Consider the following 22,727-nt stretch of genomic DNA (forward strand, 5'->3'; position numbering starts at 1 on the left):
GAGGAGGATGGCTAAAGAAATTTGAATGAGGTACAGAAAGGGAAGTTACAAAAGTGGAAGAATCTTGAAGACAGATTTTTTTTTTTTTAGATGAAACCACTGGCACAGGATGAGGACTGCATCCAATGTGAGCTTCTGTTAAATTACTGTGTTGTTAGTGTTTTACATGTTGATTAACTCATCCATCTGTGTAAATATCACTGGGGCAGAATAATAGATTACAGATCATCTTGTAGGATGTTAGCAACCCGCTCAAGCTGGACATCATCTATACATTGTCTCTAAAGGTACATCAGCAGTGACTGCTCTGATATTTTGGCTCATCAAATTGAATTAAAGATTAAACATGAAGTCAGTGTGCTGAATATCACACTGAAGCAGGCTTTAAATGTTTGCTTTGCATGTCTACAGCCCAGTCTTAGACCCTCCTGTTTGTTGGATAGCTAAGTCTGGAATATTTTTTATGCTGTAGCAGCATATTCATGACAGTGAACTGTGTTATTTTGATTGTGCTTTAAATAACTTGTAGAGGTCTAAAGAGAGACAAAACATGTAGTTCAAAAGGAAAAAGAAAGCTTGGGCAAGACGCTTTACCCTACTGGTGTTGGTCAGAGAGGCCGATGGCATGATATGGCAGCCTCGCTTCTGACAGTCTGCCCCAGGGCAGCTGTGGCTATAACTGTGGTTTGCCTGCACTAGTGCGTGAATGAATAGTGGAATTGTGAAGCGCTTTGGATGCCTAGAAAAGTGCTATATACAGTGGCTTGCAAAAGTATTCGGCCCCCTTGAACTTTTCCACATTTTGTCACATTACAGCCACAAACATGAATCAGTTTTATTGGAATTCCACGTGAAAGACCAACACAAAGTGGTGCACACGTGAGAAGTGGAACGAAAATACATGATTCCAAAAATTTTTTACAAATAAATAACTGAAAAGTGGGGTGTGCATAATTATTCAGCCCCCTTTGGTCTGAGTGCAGTCAGTTGCCCATAGACATTGCCTGATGAGTGCTAATGACTAGAGTGCACCTGTGTGCATCTAATGTCAGTACAAATACAGCTGCTCTGTGACGGCCTCAGAGGTTGTCTAAGAGAATATTGGGAGCGACAACACCATGAAGTCCAAAGAACACACCAGACAGGTCAGGGATAAAGTTATTGAGAAATTTAAAGCAAGCTTAGGCTACAAAAAGATTTCCCAAGCCTTGAACATCCCACGGAGCACTGTTCAAGCCATCATTCAGAAATGGAAGGAGTATGGCACAACTGTAAACCTAAACTCAAAGGCCGAACAAGGAGAGCGCTGATCAGAAATGCAGCCAAGAGGCCCATGGTGACTCTGGACGAGCTGCAGAGATCTACAGCTCAGGTGGGGGAATCTGTCCATAGGACAACTATTAGTGGTGCACTGCACAAAGTTGGCCTTTATGGAAGACTTGCAAGAAGAAAGCCAATGTTAACAGAAAACCATAAGAAGTCCCGTTTGCAATTTGCCACAAGCCATGTGGGGGACACAGCAAACATGTGAAGAAGGTGCTCTGGTCAGATGAGACCAAAATGGAACTTTTTGGCCAAAATGCAAAACGCTGTGTGTGGCAGAAAACTAACACTGCACATCACTCTGAACACACCATCCCCACTGTCAAATATGATGGTGGCAGCATCATGCTCTGGGGGCGCTTCTCTTCAGCAGGGACTCTGGTCAGAGTTGATGGGAAGATGGATGGAGCCAAATACAGGGCAATCTTGGAAGAAAACCTCTTGGAGTCTTCAAAAGACTTGAGACTGGGGCGGAGGTTCACCTTCCAGCAGGACAACAACCCTAAACATAAAGCCAGGGCAACAATGGAATGGTTTAAAACAAAACACGTGTTAGAATGGCCCAGTCAAAGTCCAGATCTAAATCCAATCGAGAATCTGTGGCAAGATCTGAAAACTGCTGTTCACAAACGCTGTCCACCTAATCTGACTGAGCTGGAGCTGTTTTGCAAAGAAGAATGGGCAAAGATTTCAGTCTGTAGATGTGCAAAGCTGGTAGAGACAAACCCTAAAAGACCGGCAGCTGTAATTGCAGCAAAAGGTGGTTCTACAAGGTATTGACTCAGGGGGTTGAATAATTATGCACACCCCACTTTTCAATTATTTATTTGTAAAAAATGTTTGGAATCATGTATGATTTCCGTTCCACTTCTCACGTGTGCACCACTTTGTGTTGGTCTTTCATGTGGAATTCCAATAAAACTGATTCATGTTTGTGGCTGTAATGTGACAAAATGTGGAGAAGTTCAAGGAGGCCGAATACTTTTGCAAGCCACTGTAAATGCAATCCATTATTATTATATAGATTAGAAGTCTCCAATTATCATTACCACCAAAGATGGTTGAGAACACAGGGCTAAGAAAAGCAGCTGCTGGCCAACCAACTAGATATAGTGGTGCTTTGGAAGGAACAGAAGATCACAGCTGTGACATGTGTGGCAATCCCAGCTGAAAGCAACATCAGGATGGAGCACAGGAAAAGTAACAGTGGCTAGAAGAACAACTGGTCCCGGTGGCAATAGAAGCATTAAGAGCTGCAACTGCCAAGCTGTAAGATTGGCTCTAAAGATTCCACAGTCACAGAGGTCAGAGACAGAGGTGTCTGTTCAGAAAACTGCAGACCTAGGAACAGCAAAGATACCGTGCAGAACCCTCAAACTTCCAGGCCTCTGGCAGAGGACCTGGGCTTAAGAACCATGCTCTAACACTACCTCAGAGGGGTTAACTGTAATTATAAGACAATACATTTCAGGACATTTTGTGGAATAATGAAAAAGTAATGTAATGAGTGTTGTAACAATAATAATCACAAAATTGTATCTGACATAAAGTGTCCACATGATTTTCACATGAGTTGTCATGGTAGTCTGTTTTGTACATTAATCCTCTACAGCACAACACAGAACATTTTTAAGCCTCAGGCCCAGTACATGTGAACTTAAATGATCAATCAGAATGTTTGGAAAGGTATCTAATTTCAGTTCAATAAGATGTGGGAATCACTATGAAGCGTGATTTGAACATCGGGCATCCTTTTCTGACACAGTGACACGATCGCATGATGTGAGAAGAAGGTAAGAATATTTCCTCTAGTAATCATATTTAAAATGACATAAACTGTAAATCAAAAATATGTGTGAGTGTAAGAAGATGTGGAGAGCGTTTTTGTTTTTAATTTTGTTTTTTTTACTTTGCCTGATCAGAAATTCAGTTTTTCTTTGTGCGATAAGGGGTACTTTTGTGGAAGACTTTGATAACTGTGTGTTTTTTCATAATAATATTATTTCATGTAGCACCAAGTAATAATAATGATATCAGATTATTATTTTTACAATCCCAAGTTTACATTGGAAAGTGTGTCCATCTGTCTGAGCTTCCAGGTGTAGGGGCACCTGAAAATGAAAACGTGGTTTTAAATGCAAAATTGCTCAAAGTCTGTGCAAATCCAGTGTGGGATATCTCAAAAGCATGAAGAGAAAACAAGGAAACAGAGACCCACAGCGCCCATCCTTGAGTCTAGTTCTGTCGGAGCTTTCTTTCTGTTAAAAGGGAGTTTTCCCTTTCTACTGTAGCCATGTTCTTGCTTATAGGGGCTCGTCTAATTGTCAGGGTTTTCTCTGCATTGTTATAGGTTAATTGCATTACAATATAAATTGAATTGAATGGAACAAGGCAAGATGCAGGGTTCCCGGGTGCACAGAAAAAACAGAGGTAATGTCTATAAAGTGTAATGTGCGGCTCTGTTTTACAGCACAAAAGAACTGTTTTTGTTAAGTTTCACACAGAATGACAGCAAAGTCTCACAACATGAGAATCAATATGACATTATATTGGACAATTCGAACTTAAGCCTGTATCAAGCCATAAAGCTAAATAATCTAAATGTGTTTTTTCAATTCTTTGATCAAAATTGGTTGACATTTTTGGACGATTTTCTTATGTTTTTATTGCTTTCCAACAATTGTGTAATGATCTATGAGTTAGTAATTGCCTCTGTTGTTTTATACAAGCCTAGTTGCCTAGGGGCAAGTTGTGGATATATCTCGGAAACGGGTGTCTGAAATATAACATTTTTTTTGTTTTGGCAATAAAATGGTCCAAAATGTGTCAGAAAATAATGCTGAACAATTTTAAGCATACACTATCACAATGTGTGAAGTGGAGGGTTAAATTCACGGCGAGATTCCCGCCGGACCACTTATCTGCAGGCACTTCCTGTCCCACCCACATTTTCGTGTCGCTTCCGGGTGGTGGTTACAAGCAGGCTGCTGTCGTTATCTCAACGCTGTAAACAAGTTACTCAACGGTTTAGCTTCAACGACACATCAAGCGAAAAGAGATGCATATTAAAACAGGTGAGTTTGTGCTATATTTCGGTATATTTGAGTGTAACGCTTCACTTTCAGATGTGTTATTTATGTGTTTGGCCGCGGCATTAGCGGCGGGCTAGCAGCGCCGAGGGAAGCCTTTCTCCGCTTTGAATGAGGTGGTGGGGGGAGTTACGAAACTTCGGCTAGCGTTCTGGGTGGCTTTTTACAAGCTTAATACGTGTAAAAACAAACATATCTACTCGACCCGCTGTAGTTAATGTTCATACATTTTCGATGGTCAAAGTGGAACCTTTAGATACATAAAACCGTCGAGTTTTATGCTCCACATCGTGACGCTGCTAATTAAAGTTTGCTAACACCGGTGCTCGCTGTTAGCTTCTATCTTTTTAGCCGCAAGCACCGCTCACATGAACCAGCGGGAGTTGTTTTCCACAAATGGAAACTACTAAGTCATTTCTGACATCTTTGTTTTTAAATAGTCGGAACACTGAAGAGTCTGCGGAGGTAGCCTGCTTCTTGAAATTTCGGAGCGGTATATGAGACGGGGTCGGCCGGGCGGTGGTCGGTCTCACCAGTTCTTTTGAAATGTGGCGCTTTGGAGCGGGTACGCTAATCAGGCCCGCTGTAAGCTATGTGCTTCCTCTTTATGTTTCAACTTGTGGTGCATTTGAACACGGCCAACAGTAATGTCTGAGTCGGTCTGAGTATGTTTCAGTGGCGCCATGCGGACAGAGAATACTTTAACAACCAAAACGGGAGAGCCTTCCCGTAAAGATTGCTACCCAGTCACTCCTTTTCATGATGAGCCAGCAAGTGGGACAGCGTGACACAGGTCATTGGGCAAGATCGGACACGGGGACAAGTATGGTGATGACAGCTGAGAGCTGTGATGGGCAACTGCCAGTTAGGAATACAATTAGTTTACTCTTAACCAACGGCAACATTATTTATTTATTAATTTGAGATTAGTTGACCTGAATTATATCAGCATCTTGTGTGAGATTGCATTAATCACATGGTACGGCCTGAGGTGAAGTCTGTTTAATTACATTTTTTCCACCTTCCGACTCAGGAAGTTGAACCTAAAACGTTTTATACTGGGGCTTGATAAATTGCTCATCAAAAGTGTTGATGGTAGATTTCTTCAGAAGAGTTGTTTTGATTCCAGCTTTTGTTTTTGTCTATTTTGGGATTGGTCTTTTTTTCTGTACAACTTTGCAAGTAGCCAGCTATACAGGGAACTGTTGTTCAGCCTCACCTCCTCTGCCACACTGAAGTCACATGAAAGTGTGTCATCTACCCCCAATGTTTGTGTGCATGGTAGAGACAAGTGCAAAGACCATTATTAATCAATGCCAAGTGATAAGTCTTTATGTGTACTACTCACTACAAGTATGCTTACTAAAGTAAGGGCAAGATACTAGTAGGACAGTAATGTTGATTGGAAGTGATTATGATGGTATGATTTAGTGATTTCACTTACAAATCACCAAGCACTGGAATTTTCTGCTCGTATGCATGATAACATATTAAAACAGCAGATACCTGATCAACTTGTCAATGCTCATTTTCTTCAGGTACATGGGAAGCCAGCAACACTGTGTGTGAGCCTGATGGTCTATGTGACCAAGCAGTCCTTGTTTCAGCCGCCAATTCTGAGCCACACATTCGGAACCGCCGCCTGTCTCCTGGCTCGGGAAACTGTGGAGGTGGTGGGGGTGGAGGATGCATCTCTGGAGGCGACAAGCTGCCACGGCAGCTTTCACCCGATGGTGACCTGATGGGTCCCAGCCATGCCTTTAGCTTCCGCAGGGAAAAGGAACGCAGGGGCCCACAGCACAAAGGTCGTAGTCTGCGCAGGGAAAGTCAGAAGGGTGTTGGCCGTGTAAGTGAAAGGCCACAAAAGGTTAATCAAAAGGAAAGATGGGTCGAGGACAGTTTGTCTCTACTTAAGCCCCCACCTGCCTTCCCAGTGCAAGACAGTCCTGCCAAGCTACAGCCTGCTGTTAGCTATGCCTCCAAGGTGAAGGCGGGAGCTGCAACTGGAGCACTGGAGGAAGACCGACCTGCCATCGGCATGCTGCTACAGAACCAGTGGGGTCTAAGTTTCATTAGCGAGGCAAGACCAGTCACAGAAGGCTCCGGCCCCAACTCCCGTTCCAGTACCCCACTGCCCACAGATTCTAAACATCCAGCAGACCTACAGCTAGACACAGTTCTCACAGTGAGGCCCCCAGAAGAAAGGCCAATTCCAGTGTCTACCTCCCTCAACCCAATTGCATGCGCAGAGGTCGACGAGAGCAATGGAAAGCTGCTGCTCAGTTGTCGCCACCTAGTGGAAGCTCTGAACTATCATAGTAAAGGTAACCACCACAAGAAGCTTTAAAAATGACATCTGACTAGAGATCATTAAATCTGAAATTATGGTGAATAACAACTACCTCTTTTCCCCTCTCTCACTCATAGAGTGGAACGCTATCTGCAACAGACAGAAAAAAGGTGAGTTTTCCTAATTTATGCGCATTCATTTTGGCGCAAGACATTATTCCCTACTATTTTGTCACACACACTCATTGATAGTAATTTGCTAAAATGTGTTGCGTAACAAAGTGGTCTAATTTTTGCTGTTTGTATGAAGTGTCCCTTTTGACTTTTTTTTTTTTTTTTTTTTTTTTTTTTTTTTTTTTTGGCTTCTCAGATCCAAAAAGGGTGATCTGGTACAAGGACACCAAGGAGCACCCAGCCTAGCAGTGTGACAGGCCCCTAGTGGAAACACACACAACTACATACACATAAAATACATAAAGATGGACGAATTTGAGTCCTGTTCTCACACACTGCACTCAGGATGATGTCTTCACGCAAAGCCACACTGAGACACTTTGGACTAACTCCTTTAAGATCTTACAGCAATGGACTTTTTTTTAACGCCTTACAGAAAGCCTGCCTTAATTAATCAGACCTGTTTTCATTGTCTCTCATTACCATTTTAAGCTTGTATGTGTAGATTTGTTTTTTTTTTTTTTTTAACTATAGGCGCTGTAATTTGTTTCCTTTTTGAAAGCTGCCGTTTTTATCATACTTTGTCCTCTGTGAAGCGAGTGGTCAATCAAGCACTTTGTTCAAAGAATTTGTTTACCAATCCCTGTGTGCAAGCCCTCACCAGAGTGACTTTCCCCCTCGCCCATCAATTACAAATCAGAATGTCTCATTCCTGCTTGAGTTTTACCGTTAATGTATGCAGAGGACTCCTGTACCAAGTCTTCAGTTTACAGGGGGTGTAGTCAAAGGCACAGAAGAGTTCACCCTTTATCACATCACCATATTAATGCTGTTCCTTTTGTTTTCATTTGGTCCCAATTGGGTGAATGTTACTTATGAATCCATAAGGGATGTCACCATGTTTGGTGTGTTGATTTTTGAAAAGAATTTATTAAATAAAAATTACACTGGAGAAGGAGGAAGAATGTAAAAGGACAGTATTGCTTAATAAAAATGAGTAAACTTGAGTGGATCTGTTAATCATCTTTATTTCAACACAAATTGTCATTTACTGCTGGCAGCCTCACAGGGTTGAAAATCTCACTTATTTCATGAGAAACTTTCTGTTGTAACTGTACATAAGAGCACATGCAAATGTGCAAGAAATTATACTAGCAAGTTCTGGGAGAGGGCCTCAGCGGGTACATCTCCAGAACCTAAAGTTACAAAGGTGGGAATTTTAAGAAAAGTAAAATTTTTGGTAATACAAAGCTACTCCTTCATACAATCCAACACAGAGCTCTGTGTGTGAGCTGTTTAAATGTTAGTTAGGCACTAAAAATATGAAACCAGCTCCTTTGATATCAAATATCTGTCTGGATAAACTCTTCAAAATGGAAACCTGCAGTCTTCCTGGTTAATAGTCTGCATTTGTTGTTGTTGGCGTGTAAAGGCCTTAACCAGTGAAGCTGCGTAGCATAGCTCAGGAACTGAACTAATTTACAGTCTGAGCATTTGAGACATTTTTCATGAAGGACCATGTTACAGCAGTATGTCTCTTGGACGTGTTTGAATAGTTTTTCAAACATGTGATGAGATCAGGTTTTGGATGTACAGAAAAGTATTCATCTGTGGAGCTGCCGTGTTATGTTTGAGGCCCGCTGTACCACGCTAAATGTGTCACAACAGACCACAAAATGATGGTGCTGCAGTCAGTCTCTCCATGTCACCTCCACCTCATCTGTTCTATACCTGCAACAGGAGAGAAACCCATGGTCATTTACTGCAAGCACAGCAATATGAACACAAACACAATACGAATGAATTTTTCCATCCTAGAGTCAGGATTAGCAACTTTTAAACCCAACAGCCACTTTAACTCATACAGACATATAATCGACCTATAATGAGTAAGGGACATAAATGTGATTCTATGGTGGGTTATTAAATCACAACTGAAAAGGTCTATGAAGCCTTACCTTTGTGTGATCCATGAGTCTTCTAGCTCTGTCACCTGACCAGACCGAAACATCTCCCAGCCGGCCTGAGCGATCATCGCTCCATTGTCAATGCAAAATCTGTGGCAACAAACTGATCTTTGTTATCTGCATCTTTCAGCCAGATCAACATCCTATCACACCGATTGAAAAAGTCACAATGAAGAGCTCCATTGCATGTGTTCACACAAGAACAGCTTCATACATCAGATGTTTTTGTGGCTATGAATGGTACACTTTATAACCAAGAGTATTTGCTCATCTGCCTTCACACACATATGAGATTGAGTGACATCCAACTCTTAATCCACAGGCTTTGCAGTTATAACAGCTTCTGACCTTCTGGTGTGTCTATGGAAATTTTTGACTATGCGGCTCAACAGCCGCTGACCCCATTCTGTGATTATATGTAGCCTACCTCTTTATGTCCGAGTTGCTGTCATTCCCAATCATTTCTACTTTCTTAAAATATCACTAACAGTTGACTGGAATCAGCTAGGAAATTTCATGACTGTACGGTACCTGGAATTCACAGAGCTTTGAAAATAACAAACACATTGACTCTTAAAAGTAGGGTGGGTGAGAGTATGCTGTACTCTGTCTTAGGACCAAACTGCTGCTCGTGCGTGTAAAAGTGAAACTAATTCTAATTGGCAGGTAGCTCCATGCCCTCCTGGGTTTTAATTGCACCTTAGAACACATATGCATCAACACTACAATGAGCGGGTGGAGGGAGGTTTGGAGTCTTCTCCCACCCCCATTCTCTGCGGCCTGCTGGAGCGGGAGGGCTAGTAGGAGGAGTTGGCCGTCCGACTGCGGTCTGGGGTGTGGGGCCTCCCTGCTGCTGCGGAGTCGGGATGGTCTGCCTCTCCCCACCGCAGGGAAAAGGGTAACACCACCTGGGTCTGGGTGCAATTCCCCCCTCCAGGGGCAAGGGTACCTAGACCCGGTTTGTAGAGTACGCTTGGGGAGTGTGATTGTGTGTACAGCGTCTCTTTATGTCTGTCTCCACGTTGGTTGAGTGTGGAGTGAGTGCATATGAGAGCATGAGGGTGGGAATGGATGTTTGTGTCTGTGTGTGCCTGTATGTCTGTGTCTATATGTCAGGTTGGGTATCAGACGCCACCTCTCTGGGGACACCTCAGGCCCTCCAAGGTTTGGAGGCCTATCTCCACCCACCACCACTTCCCCTGCCGGTGGCGGACTCCCTCAGGTGTCGGTGTGTTGGTGGTTCCTTGTGTCTGGGGGTGGGCGTCCGGGTACACACCGGCTCACTCCTTGGCGGCCGCTTGTCGGGGCCTGGGGCTCGCTCGGGCCCCTTTGGAGGTGGGGTGCCCCTGGCCTCTCGGCCTGGGGCTCGGTCACTCAGGCACAGCTGGGGGCCGGCGGAGCTCACGGGCGCGTCACTGCAACTCCCCCTGGCTTCTGCTCCGCGGCTGCTGGGCGAGCCCTCATCTGGGACTCTCCTCAGCTCTTACTGGAACAGTGGCGCGGCTGCCCCTCTGTTGGTCTTCCATGGTCTCTTGTGTTCTGGGGGCCTCTGGATGTCTGGAGTTTTGATCTCCTCCATACCCGCTTCACACCCTGGAGGACGGGGCTGTGGCCCCCCCACACTCCCTAGCAGATCATTACATGGAGAAACCTTTGGAATGCAAGCATGCTGATCCACACAGGTATGCACACAGGTGTACACATGGGTATTCACAGACGCGGACTAAAGCTTTCTTGGCTGCTGCCTCAAAGCACACTGTGCGCTGTCTATCTTGCGTGCTGCACAATATCGTTTATTATTTAGTAACTATTGATATCTATGACTAGCTAGTTTATTGTGATGGTGCTTTGTTTTCTCTATTATTATGTTGCTCTTTGTTGTTTGCTGTCTCCTCTGTTTGTTTGTTTTTTTTTTTTTTTTTTTTTTTCTCCATACAGGTGACCCAGGAGTTTTTTTGTTTTGTTTTTTTTTGTTTGTTTTTTTTCCTCTCTCTTCCCCCCCCTTCTCACCGTCTCTTCTCCCCTTTGGTTTTCTTTCTTTCTCTCCCCCTCTTTCTCTCATTCATTCCCCCTGTCCTATTTATTAAAAAAAAAAAAAAAAAAAAAAAAAAAAAAAAAAAAAAAGACAAAGGATGAACTGAAGCTCTGCCATCACGTAATGTCGCATACTGTTGTTTCTGATGTCATTTAAAAAAAAAAAAAAAAAAAGTGAAACTAATTCTAGTGAAGTTTCAATGGAAATGAAAGTGAAGGATCTGAGTGTTGGGCAGACTGGGTTACCTTTCATCTGTGGCAAACAGCTTTGCTCCTCTCTCCTTACACATCACTCCCATCATCTCCTGCAGACGCAGATTACCTGTGGTTGGAACATGAGATAAACACATTTCTGAGAGCATGAACTCATTTCCATTCATAGCAACAGTAAACAGAGAGGAGTTTCAAAAAATGGGCTTAGACTTTAAGGGATCCAAGGCATTCCTGGGTGACTGTAACAATAAGTACATAAACAAACTGTAGTTAGAAACAACAAACAACAGAACCGTGGAATCAGTAAGAAGGACTAGATGTTACAGTCCCTGATAATAATTGTTACACCCCAGCCCAGGAACCGGCGTGCGACATAAGGAAAATAAAAATAAGGAAAAATGCCCCCCCACTCCCTGCTCTTAAGGAAGACGAACCAACAAAAAAAAAAAAAAAACCCAGCTACCACGGATTTCACAACAGCCAGTTAGTTTGAGTCCCAAAAGGTAGCAGGCATCAGGGTGAGCATGGCCAAAACAACCAAAAACTCTAGAAATGAAATGCAGCTGGCTTACCTTCACAGAAAACCCCAAACAAAAATTACAGGTGTCTTACCTGCCTCCCTAACCAAAAACAGGAGAAAAGGTTCCCAAAGAAAAATGGCTTCTCACCCCTACAGCTACCGAGTAAAAACAAAAGTATCGACAACTAGTTACATCTATATACACAACAACCTATTTACAACACAGGGGGGAATCACGACCATGACAAACTGAAACACAGGGCTTAAATACATAGAGGGAGCAATCAGGGAATGGACAACAGGAGGGAAACACAGCTGGGGCAAATCAGAACTGACGAGACAAGCGTAAACTGAACACAATGAGATAAGACAGACCTTCAAAGTAAAACAGGAAACACATAACAGTCATGCCTAAAACAAAACACTGACAACATCAAATCGTAACATTTCCCCCCACCCAAAAATCAAACATTTAACCCCAAGTGAAATGTTTGATCCACACAGACGAAGGCCGGACGGGCCCCATGGACCCTCCAGCAAAGACTGAAGGCTGAAGCTCTACTGAAACAGGGGTACTTTCACATCCGGGTGGCAAGCTTGAATCACTTAAGAAAGAGTCGCTAAGATCCACCAAGTCACCATGTTTGTGTGCCCGCGCATGTGTCACAGCACACACAGGAAACAAAGGAACACAGTTCGGTGCGGCAAGATCAAAACCACTATTGTCTGCAAGTGGTGTTTCAACTACCTCAGGCAACGGAAAAACTTTGCAGCCAGCTAGATCGTTTCCAAGGATGATGTCAATGCCTGCAACCGGTAACTGGGGTCGCACACCAAGTTTAACCTCACCCGACACAAACTGAGATGAGAGCTGCACAAAGTGCAAAGGCACACGCATTACACACATTCTAACTCCCCACGCTAACACATCGGCACCACAATACGATTGAGCTGAGAACGGTAAGACACCCTCACGAATGAATGACTGCTTTGCACCAGTGTCCCGCAAAATACTAACAGGAACCCTCTTTTCTTCTCCCATCAATGAAACAAAACCTTTTGACACAAAGGGCTTGAACTCTTCATCTACTTTATCACATCGTCTAAGGCATGAGGTTTAGTCTGTAGAAGGTTAATTGGGGAGGGGGATTTACCCTTCCTGGTCTGTTCCTTTCTTTTGAGAATGGGACAAACAGCAATGAGGTGTCCATGCTCATGGCAATAATAACACTCTCTATTTTCAATGGATGAGGTGGTGGTACGACGGGTGCTCTTTGGAGACCAGATTTTGGGGCTAACAGAGGTCGGTGGGCTGTGAACAGGAGCTGAAAACACCCCTTTGTGTGTCAACACAAACTCATCAGCCTGTACAACAGCAGTGTCAAGAGTTTTAACCTTCTGTTCGTTTAAGTAGGTTACCACTTTTTCTGGGAGTTGACTTTTGAACTCTTCTAACAACACCAACTCACACAAGTCAACTAAGGATTTTACTTTTGTAGCGTGACACCGTTTATCAAACAGAGTTTTCTTTTCTCTGGCAAACTCCACATAAGTCTGGGTGGCAGATTTTTTCACATTCCTAAATCTTTGCCTATAAGCCTCTGGCACAAGCTCGTATGCACGCAGGACAGCAGCTTTCACAATGTCATAGTCCAAACTGTCCTCAAGTGAAAGAGCTGTGCATACCTCTTGAGCTTTCCCCACCAATTTGCATTGAAGTAAAAGAGACCATACATTCTTTGGCCAGTGTAGTGCACCTGCAATGTGCTCAAACACTGTGAAATAAGAGTCTACCTCAGTTTCTCTAAATGCTGGGACTAATTTGATGTGTCTACTTACATCAAAGCTGTCTTCTGGCGTAGGGGATGGTGACTGCGGAGCTGACCGAGGTGTAGGAGGAATGGCAGATACAGAGGCTCCCCTCTCTATCTCCAGAGCCCTCACCCTTAAGTGCATAGCTTCCACCTCCAACTGCTGCTTTTTTAACTCCACTTCCTTTATGCGCAGCGTTAACTGCAGCTCTTCCGCAGAAGGGCTAGGTTGAGAAGGGAGATTTTTCAGTGGGGCAGGAATACCAGCAACAGCTCCCAGCTCGATGCCCTCTGCAGGACCTGGCTCACCAAACAATAGGGGTGGGGGAAAAAATCGATACTGTGTAGTATCATGATATTTTGTTTGCTAATAATGTATCGATACAGGGACAGCAGGAATCGATATTTTGTTACAAAAAAGGTTTTTGTGCTCTGACTTCAGAGCATGTTGATCCTTTTTCTGAGCAAGAATCCTGACATTCCTTCACTGTCCAAATGTGTTTAACTTTTTTTTGGCAGCAATAAACATGACAGTTTACTTATTTTAATTTAAGAAATGTTTAATTTTAATTAAGTTTAAAACTTTTTTTATTTAATGTAAAATTATATTTTGTTTTAATTTACTTTCAAATTCTTCAGCTGCTGAATGGGCTGCATAGTTTTCATAAATTGCATAGTTCAGAATAGCTATAATTGTACCAGATGGTTGCATTCAGTTCAGTTGGACTAGACTGTAATACAAACCGTTCAGTTTGTCAACAATAAAACTGACTGAAATGAGAGAAAGACTGAGTGCGAGACTTTGATATTAGATAAAATGAATATTGATAAAGTTTACCTTTATGTACAGAATCTGAATATCGCAGATATTTAAAAAAAAAAAAAAAAAAAAAAAAAAAAAAAAAAAAAAAAAAAAAAAAAAAAAAAAATCGCAATAATATCGTATCGTGCGTTAAGTATTGTGATAATATCGTATCGTGGGATGTATGGTGATTCCCACCTCTACCAAACAACCCCCTTTCATTCAGTTTAATACACAGGAGCTCTTTAAGCTCTTTTTTCTTTGCATTCAATGGCACAGTCACATCAAAGAAATTGGCAATAAGAATGAGGTCATCCTTTTTACATCTGTCCAACTTTTCTTCAGTTGGGCCTAAAGTGAAATCCTCCAATTTAAATTCCATATCAGCACACACCCTCCCACACAAGAAAAAACTGCCAACCAGAAAAGTAGAGCCAACCAAGAACACAGGTAACCTACCCGCGACAACAGCAAAGAACAAAGAACAGAAGAGCCCACACACCAAAAGAACCAAAGAAAGGACGAGCCCCCATTTATGTTACACCCCAGCCCAGGGAACCGGTGTGCGACATAAGGAAAATAAAAATAAGGAAAAATGCCCCCCCACTCCCTGCTCTTAAGGAAGACGAACCAACAAAAAAAAAAAAAAAAAAAAAAAAACAGCTACCACGGATTTCACAACAGCCAGTTAGTTTATTGAGTCCCAAAAGGTAGCAGGCATCAGGGTGAGCATGGCCAAAACAACAAACAAAAACTCTAGAAATGAAATGCAGCTGGCTTACCTTCACAGAAAACCCCAAACAAAAATTACAGGTGTCTTACCTGCCTCCCTAACCAAAAACAGGAGAAAAGGTTCCCAAAGAAAAATGGCTTCTCACCCCTACAGCGACCGAGTAAAAACAAAAGTATCAACAACTATTTACAACACAGGGGGAAATCACAACCATGACAAACTGAAACACAGGGCTTAAATACATAGAGGGAGCAATCAGGGAATGGACAACAGGAGGGAAACACAGCTGGGGCAAATCAGAACTGACGAGACAAGGAAGCGTAAACTGAACACACTGAGATAAGACAGACCTTCAAAGTAAAACAGGAAACACATAACAGTCACACCTAAAACAAAACACTGACAACATCGAATCGTAACATAATGCATTGCTTTAGATGGAGAGACTCTTGAGGGATGGAAAGGCAGCCCAGAAACTTTGTCAGCAGCACGCATCGTTGTGTGCCTCAACTTTCGGTCTTTTACCCAGGCTAATAATAATGGATTGGATTTATATAGCGCTTTTCAAGGCACCCAAAGCGCTTTACAATGCCACTATTCATTCACTCTCACATTCACACACTGGTGGAGGCAAGCTACAGTTGTAGCCACAGCTGCCCTGGGGCAGACTGACAGAAGCGAGGCTGCCATATCGCGCCATCGGCCCCTCTGGCCAACACCAGTAAGCAAGTAGGGTAAAGTGTCTTGCCCAAGGACACAACGACTAGGACAAAGAGCCGAGGGATCGAACCAGCGACCTTCCGGTTACAGATGCGATTCCCAACCCCCTGAGCCACGGTCTGCCATTTTCCTTCCTTGGTTAGGTTTAGGGATTAGAGATCTGATCTAGCTTATCATTTTAAAATTTGGGACACATCATCAGTAGTGGACCTTGGATTCATCGAGTGTTTCGGCCATTATCACTAGACACCCTCATCCAAGTAGGCCCTGCCAGGGTTGATCAGGCCCTGGAGTGTGTCACTGTTTTATGTTAACTTGTCATTTCTCTTCTTCTTTCTTCTGTTTAGTTTCCTACAGTCTATTTTCTATCTATTCACTGCAACTGAGAAATAATACTTACCTCTTTAGCATTTATGGAGCCTAACCTCCTCAAAGGGATAGAAACTGTGATAGAGAGAAGTAAGACAAAAGGGACAAGACAGGAGAGAGCAGAGAGGAGAGCCGGAAGGGGGACGCCCGATCTGGCTTCTCACACCTCCCTGCCGGATCGGGCTGTACGCTCTACCTCCCCACTGCATCCCAGAAAAGGGGAGAAGAGCGGAATATTTCTTTTCTCGCGCGGTTAGCTGACTGCCTTAGCTGCCCAAGTGATGTCAGCCCTTTTTAACCATAGCCAGTGACTGGTCCTCTCAGCAGTGTTAGTTAGTTCTCTTATCTCCGTTGCGCCTGTCCTCTGATCCCATTCTCTCTAAGCAGCTTTGCTGTTGTGCTGGCAACAAAGCCCCTGCACCCCACTTCCACCGGGTGCACCTTGATCTTCCAGCCTCTGTCCTCTGCCTCAGCTGCCAAGTTGGCATACCACAGCTTCTTACGCTCAAACGCTTCCTCAATTGCTTCCTCTCATGGTAACGTCAGCTCAATGACATACGCAAGTTTTTGGGAGTTAGACCAAAGGACGAGGTCTGGTCGCAAAGTTGTTGTTATGATCTCTGTGAGAAAAATTAGCCTCTGATCCAAGTCCACTTGCATCTGCCAATCCCTGGCAACCTTCAGCGGGCCCAGGTCCGGGTTGAAGGGCTCGTCCTCGGCATGTCTCCTTCCCGGACAAATGTTGATGAAAACTGACGCTCCTCTTGGTTCGTGAAAGGTTGAGCGTTGATGGATTTTCTTTTGCACACAACTTTCTCGGCTAGACACCTGAGAACTTGGTTGTGTCTCCATGTGTATCTGCCCTGAGTAAGGCTAGTCCTACAACCAACCAAGATGTGCATCCTGTACCCATCCTGCCCGGGACAGGATGGGTCTTTCCAAACCACAGCTGCAGATTTATTGGGGAAATTAGCGCATCGTATGTTGCTCGGATGATGAAACTTAGTCTATTAGACTCCATGCCCCAGATTTCACTCCATGAGAATTTTCTCTTTTCCACACTCCCTGTTTGGCCAGTGCCACGGCTCTGGCATGTCTGGCTGTTTCCTCCTGACGACACACCTCCTCCACCACCATTTTTTGACGTTCGGTTACAGATACCTTTTGCCACCGAGGTATTACTGCGCCAAGACCAAATCCTCCTCTGCCCTGTTGGACGTGACCCACCACGTCACGATGCCGAAGAGCGGATTTCGCCTGTAGCACAGATGTGGCTGGGGTCCACTTCCTCCCCGTTGCTAGGGTGGGAGCAGTGCCTCTCACTATGGGGTCGTGGGAGTCCATGAGTGACATCTCAGGCCTCACTTCTGCACATTTAAACTCCTCAACCAGGCTAGGGATAGGCAATGACAGTATCCCATCGCTGTAGAGTATAATAATTAGAATTGCTGAAGTTCATGTAGACAGCTTTACTGCTTGTGGGAAGTCATTTTATTCTGTTGGATTTTACACAGAAGAAAACTGGTGTTCCCGTTTCTTTACAGATAAAATCGAGCCTTACACTCTGATTGCAAAGCATTTCATAACAGTAAAAATAGCGCACACAAAATGACTGCAAAAACTTAAATGCTTCAGCATATTTGCTTTAATATTTTAGAATAAGCTGCAGCTGATCATTTCAGATATACTTACAGCCAACGCCCCCGACAATCAGCACTTCCTGGGAGCCACAGTGAGCCATAGCTCTTTCTGTGATCTCCACCAGCATGGAGAACAATGTCTCCTGCAAAGACAGAAGCAATACTAATGGGAAATACTGACATCACTGATGCCAACACACCAATCAGGGCTGCAACAAGTAGTTGATTAACAGAAATCCAAGAGGTAAATATTTTGATAATCCAGTATGCTTTAATCGCATCTTAAACAATTCAAATAATGTGCTGCTTTCAACTGATCATTTCAGTAATAAAAATGTAATTAATCTATTAGCTAAAACTCTCGTAACTCTCGCTAAAACTAATTGATAAAATAAACTAAAATTAAAAAAAGAACAAGCTTTTCACACACACTGATTTGAACATAAAGTCCTTTTTTGAAACTTATAAAAGTGTGAAACCTCCTCTGTGCCGCTCCTTAAACAAATTGAATCACACTTTTCAGTAAATCATACAAAGTACAAAACCTGGTAAACCAGCTGCCAGAAGATGCCAGCTGCTCCTTCTCATTCCAGTTGCACTTGAAATGAGAAGGAGCATTTTTGTTTCAGAAATATGTTCTGACAATCTTATAAAGTCAATGAGAAAAACTCATTTAAGGTGTTTTATCAGAGGATAACTACACTGCGACACCAAAGGTAACTGGATCAAATGTTTTCCACGTAACCAAAATATGAACTTTCTGACTTTCGTGTGTATAAAGGCGCTATGCTGTACCTGAAGTGAGAAACACAGGTCTTCTGCTGTACACTGACCAGAGCTCAGCATCTTATGAGCAGCGTCCTGTGGAAGGAATATAAATGTAAAGAACGTAAACCAAAAGTAACCTTGAGATAACTCAATCAATATGACACAACCAACTTTACAGAAGAGCAAAGGACTTACTTCAATGTAGGACAAAATGCCAGAAAAGGACACATCCATGCCCTTTACTGTATATGGCAGCTCCACATACTGACTCCCTCTGGCAATGTGGAGAGAAAGCAAAGTTTAGAATAAACATAAAAAAAAATTAAAAGACATAAAGAACACTAAATATTCACAACTATTCAGTGATCTCACTCACTTTTTGGCCATCTGCTCTATGTTGTAGCCTGGACTTGGATCATTGGAAATCTGAGTGTAGAAATCGTTTCATAGATGTATGATTACTTCGATAATCTGTTGCACTAAGTGAAATGCAACTTGATGGTTTCATGTTGAGAAGTATGACACAAACCTTAATAACTCTGGCAAACCTGTCTAAACAGTTGCCGACTGCAATGTCGATGGTCTCCCCAAATATTCGGTACCGCCGCTCTGAATATGCAATAACCTGCACAAAATTCAGGATGAACAAAATTCAAACTGCATTTCTATTTCAAATATACTGCTGTTTAGCTGAGAGCTGCTCATCAGAAAATGCAGTGCAGATGTTCTGTGCCAAAAAGCTCTGCATGAGGCTTACAGGGAGGAACCAACCTGTGTATTGCCCCCACTAACATAAAGCACGGTGGGGTTGTTGGCTTTGGTGATAAGTCGTCCCATCTCTATGTGTCCGATACAGTGGTTCACACCGAGCAGCGGCTTTCCCCAAAGCTGTGAAACTGTGCGTGCCACTAGAGCCACCGTCACCAAGGGTGCACCCATACCAGGACCTGAAGGAGAACAACTTATTGGTTTGGTCTTCTACAGACATCAGTCAAGAATCACAGTCCCTTTATTTCAATTCATATCTTAAAGACCTTTTAGTACAATAATATTCCTACAGAGCACTTTGCTCTCAGATTGCAGGCTTAATTTAAGTTCCTAGAGTTTATAAAAATAGAATGGGAGCCAGAGCCTTCAGCTCTCAGACTCCTCAGGGTCTGATTAAACTTACTTTTTGTTATAAATGGTAAATGGCCTGTATTTATATAGCGCTTTACTAGTCCCTAAGGACCCCAAAGCGCTTTACATATCCAGTCATCCACCCATTCACACACACATTCACACACTGGTGATGGCAGCTACATTGTGGCCACAGCCACCCTGGGGCGCACTGACAGAGGCGAGGCTGCCGGACACTGGCGCCACCGGGCCCTCTGACCACCACCAGTAGGCAACGGGTGAAGTGTCTTGCCCAAGGACACAACGACCGAGACTGTCCGAGCCGGGGCTCGAACCGGCAACCTTCCGATTACAAGGCGAACTCCCAACTCTTGAGCCACGATCGCCCCTCCATTAGTTATGTTCTTAGAGTCTAAAGCTGCTATAGCCCTAAGCTATATTCTCTCTGTCATAGTTTAAAAAAAAAAAAAAAACAATATGTAAGATGTAAGTCAGATAAGCATGTGTTTCTTAAAGCAGGCCTTAATAATTGTCATAGTTGTCAAAGGAAGGACAAATAAGAGAAATTTTGACATGATCCATTTTCTTTATAAACTGTGGAGCTTGACAAATGTTCTTTGGCTTGTTTATTAGGAAAAATCCCCCATCTCTTTAAGCTATCCTTTTTCTGACTGGGAGCTCTTCATTAACGAAGGTCTGAACTTTAATGGCACACAGAAATTAGTGACATTTTTGAGTAACTTACAATATAAAATTAACGTTTGTTTGTTAACAAACAATCAACTCTCAGTTATTTAAAATCACTATGACCCTTATTTGATGAGAACATGTTTGGATAAATTTTTGACAGAAATCTGAAAAGTTAAAATCTTTTATATTACCTTTGGTGTATGCCACACAGTCGATGTCTGCAGGTTTTAGCCCCGCTTGCTCCAGCGCCTCCTTCAGGACGGTTAGTATGACAGCACGGTGGTGTCTGGCTGTGTCACTTGGCAGGAACCCTGAGATATAAAAAAACGCATGCAGTCAACTAACAGATTTTCATATAAGCAGTATGTTGGAGTTATCATTAATATCTTAGAGGAACTCTAACTTACCTTGACCCGGAGGTGTAATGTAAGTCCGTCTGGGGTTGGAAAGCACTTCCCCATCCCTGATTATGCCTATGCCGATTTTATTGGCACTGCCCTCAAATCCAATCACTACAGTCATGGCTGCAGAAAAAACTGTTTCAGAAAGAAGGAAGTCACTGTGTTGTTATAGTGTCTTTTCATTTAAACCCTTCATCTCTCTTAGAAGTCTATTACAGGCAAGAAAAAGGCACAATAAAACTAAATCAGATTATACTGGAAAATTTTGGACTGGACATCCACATATCTAAATATGTCTGGTATGGTAACTGCACCGTATCAGATCGCAATACCCTACAACGAATAGTGAGAAAAGATGAGAAGATCATTGGAACCTCTCTTCCCTCCAGCACAGACACTCATCACACCCACTGCATCCACAAAGCCACCAGCATTGTGGAGGACCCTTATGCACCCTTCACACACATTCTTTACCCTGCCTGCAGCCTTCTGGCAAGAGGCACCGGAGTATTCGGGCTCTCACTACCAGACTGCAAAAAAGTTTCTTCCCCCAAGCCGCCAAAACATTCAGTGACTGGACTGACACACGCATACACACACACACACGCACACACACACACACCTTCATACACGTAACTACTTCAAGCACTCATCTGCACAATCTCATACACACACCTTCATACAGCAAGTTACTTTTTGCACAACCCACTGTCATTGTTGCCCTTTTCTATTGCACTGTTGTGTCTGCACTGTCTTGTGTCTGTATCGTTCTGTTCTGTCTGGTGTTGCGCTGCGCATGGTTGAAATAACAATAGAGATTGACAGACCATGTGACTTTCGCGCATTGCTTTGTGGGTACCCGCGGCAACAAAATCAAAACACTGCATCAAGCGCTAGTATTTCCAGCACCGGTAATCATTAATTCTGCAGTTTTAATCCCTACTTGCATTTTATTTGCCCCAAAAACAGTTATGTACAAAACGGAAAAAAAATCAAAGGAGTGAAAGGGTCAGACCCATATGAGCATATAAAGTCGTGCTGCCCAACTTTCATCACGCACATATTTATTATTATATGGTCCTAAGCCACTTGACTTGACTTGACCACAACACAACACAAATACAATCAACACCAAAATTCAAGATTCAAATTATTTAGCAGCAAACATTTTTATGCAGATAACATGTTATTGCGCGCATTTTTTTTTAACCCTGATAATACACCTTTAACCTACATATTTCCACATTAAACGTTTGGACAATCAATACGTAAACATAACATAACATACGTTAACAACATAACGTATACATAACACTATTTATATTACCAATTCCATGTGCAATAACTCAACTGTATATACATAACACTATTTATTACATATTACTTACGTCTTGTATATTGTACATTATATATATATAATATATATATATATATATGTTTTTCCCTATGTTAATACTGTCAATATGTACATAGCGCTGCAGAACTGTACCCCCCCCCCCCCCCAGCATGTTTACACTGAGTAGGAGATGCTCTGTATCTCATTGTACAGCTGTATAGTGACAATAAAGGCATTCTATTCAATTCTATTCTAAAAGAACCAAAGCATAAGCATCCTGATAGCTGTCTAATTAGCTCCTATGCTAACCGCCAGAGAACAGACCGACTTTTTTTTCTAAAAGTAAATTTATGGTGATGCGGTTTTGAAAACAAAATATATTTACCTACTTTTTAAATTTTCCTTCGGTAGGTCACATTAATCTTAATTCATATCACTTTAACTTTTACGCACGTAAACCTAACTGGCTGGGCTAATTTCTGTAGCTCAGCTCCTCCATAACGAAGCCCAGAGGACCCAAACACTGGTAGGATTGACAGACCATTTTGCCTTAACATTTTGCCTTAACATAAGACAACGTAAAAACAGAGCCTTACTTAACTAACATGCCACGGTAATAAATTGTGTACATTACAGCAACAAGTACGTATTTATTTTTCAAGAAGACATACAAATGTGGAATTTTTCTCGGTAATTTTCAGGCATGTGTTTAGACAGTCAGTAGTTCAG

The 22,727-nt window shown here is 42.7% G+C and overlaps 3 protein-coding genes across 5 annotated transcripts; 1 reads left to right on the forward strand and 2 right to left on the reverse strand.

Annotated features, from left to right (window-relative positions):
- Positions 1–4,241: 4,241 nt before the first annotated feature.
- si:ch211-214j24.10 (uncharacterized protein LOC558894 homolog) lies at positions 4,242–7,882 on the forward strand. Its single transcript, XM_040050495.1, has 4 exons — positions 4,242–4,397; positions 5,951–6,736; positions 6,840–6,872; positions 7,072–7,882. The coding sequence occupies exons 1-4, from the start codon at positions 4,382–4,384 to the stop codon at positions 7,119–7,121; spliced, it is 885 nt and encodes a 294-aa protein (XP_039906429.1). The 5' UTR covers positions 4,242–4,381; the 3' UTR covers positions 7,122–7,882.
- A 1-nt stretch (position 7,883) lies between these two features.
- LOC120745533 (O-sialoglycoprotein endopeptidase) lies at positions 7,884–22,526 on the reverse strand. 3 transcript variants are annotated; one of them, XM_040050492.1, is made up of 12 exons: positions 22,384–22,526; positions 20,669–20,797; positions 20,453–20,572; positions 19,224–19,399; positions 18,982–19,077; positions 18,829–18,878; positions 18,648–18,726; positions 18,480–18,545; positions 17,737–17,827; positions 11,123–11,198; positions 8,834–8,932; positions 7,884–8,606 (listed from the first exon to the last, which is right to left on the reverse strand). In XM_040050492.1, the coding sequence occupies exons 2-12, from the start codon at positions 20,781–20,783 to the stop codon at positions 8,567–8,569; spliced, it is 1,008 nt and encodes a 335-aa protein (XP_039906426.1). In that variant the 5' UTR covers positions 20,784–20,797; positions 22,384–22,526; the 3' UTR covers positions 7,884–8,566. The 3 variants fall into 3 exon arrangements, 2 of the variants coding, with proteins under 2 accessions (XP_039906426.1, XP_039906425.1); XM_040050491.1 differs by having other exon boundaries at positions 22,388–22,525; XR_005698650.1 differs by lacking the exons at positions 7,884–8,606; positions 8,834–8,932 and adding an exon at positions 8,940–9,491 and having other exon boundaries at positions 11,057–11,198; positions 22,388–22,526.
- On the reverse strand, positions 11,984–15,038 carry LOC120745531. Its single transcript, XM_040050490.1, has 2 exons — positions 14,427–15,038; positions 11,984–13,729 (listed from the first exon to the last, which is right to left on the reverse strand). Exons 1-2 carry the CDS (start codon positions 14,602–14,604, stop codon positions 12,696–12,698), a joined length of 1,212 nt encoding a protein of 403 aa, XP_039906424.1. The 5' UTR covers positions 14,605–15,038; the 3' UTR covers positions 11,984–12,695.
- Positions 22,527–22,727: the final 201 nt, after the last annotated feature.

Source organism: Simochromis diagramma, unplaced genomic scaffold, assembly GCF_900408965.1.
Source record: "Simochromis diagramma unplaced genomic scaffold, fSimDia1.1 OVJJ01000131.1, whole genome shotgun sequence".
In the NCBI taxonomy this organism is placed as follows: Eukaryota; Metazoa; Chordata; class Actinopteri; order Cichliformes; family Cichlidae; genus Simochromis; species Simochromis diagramma.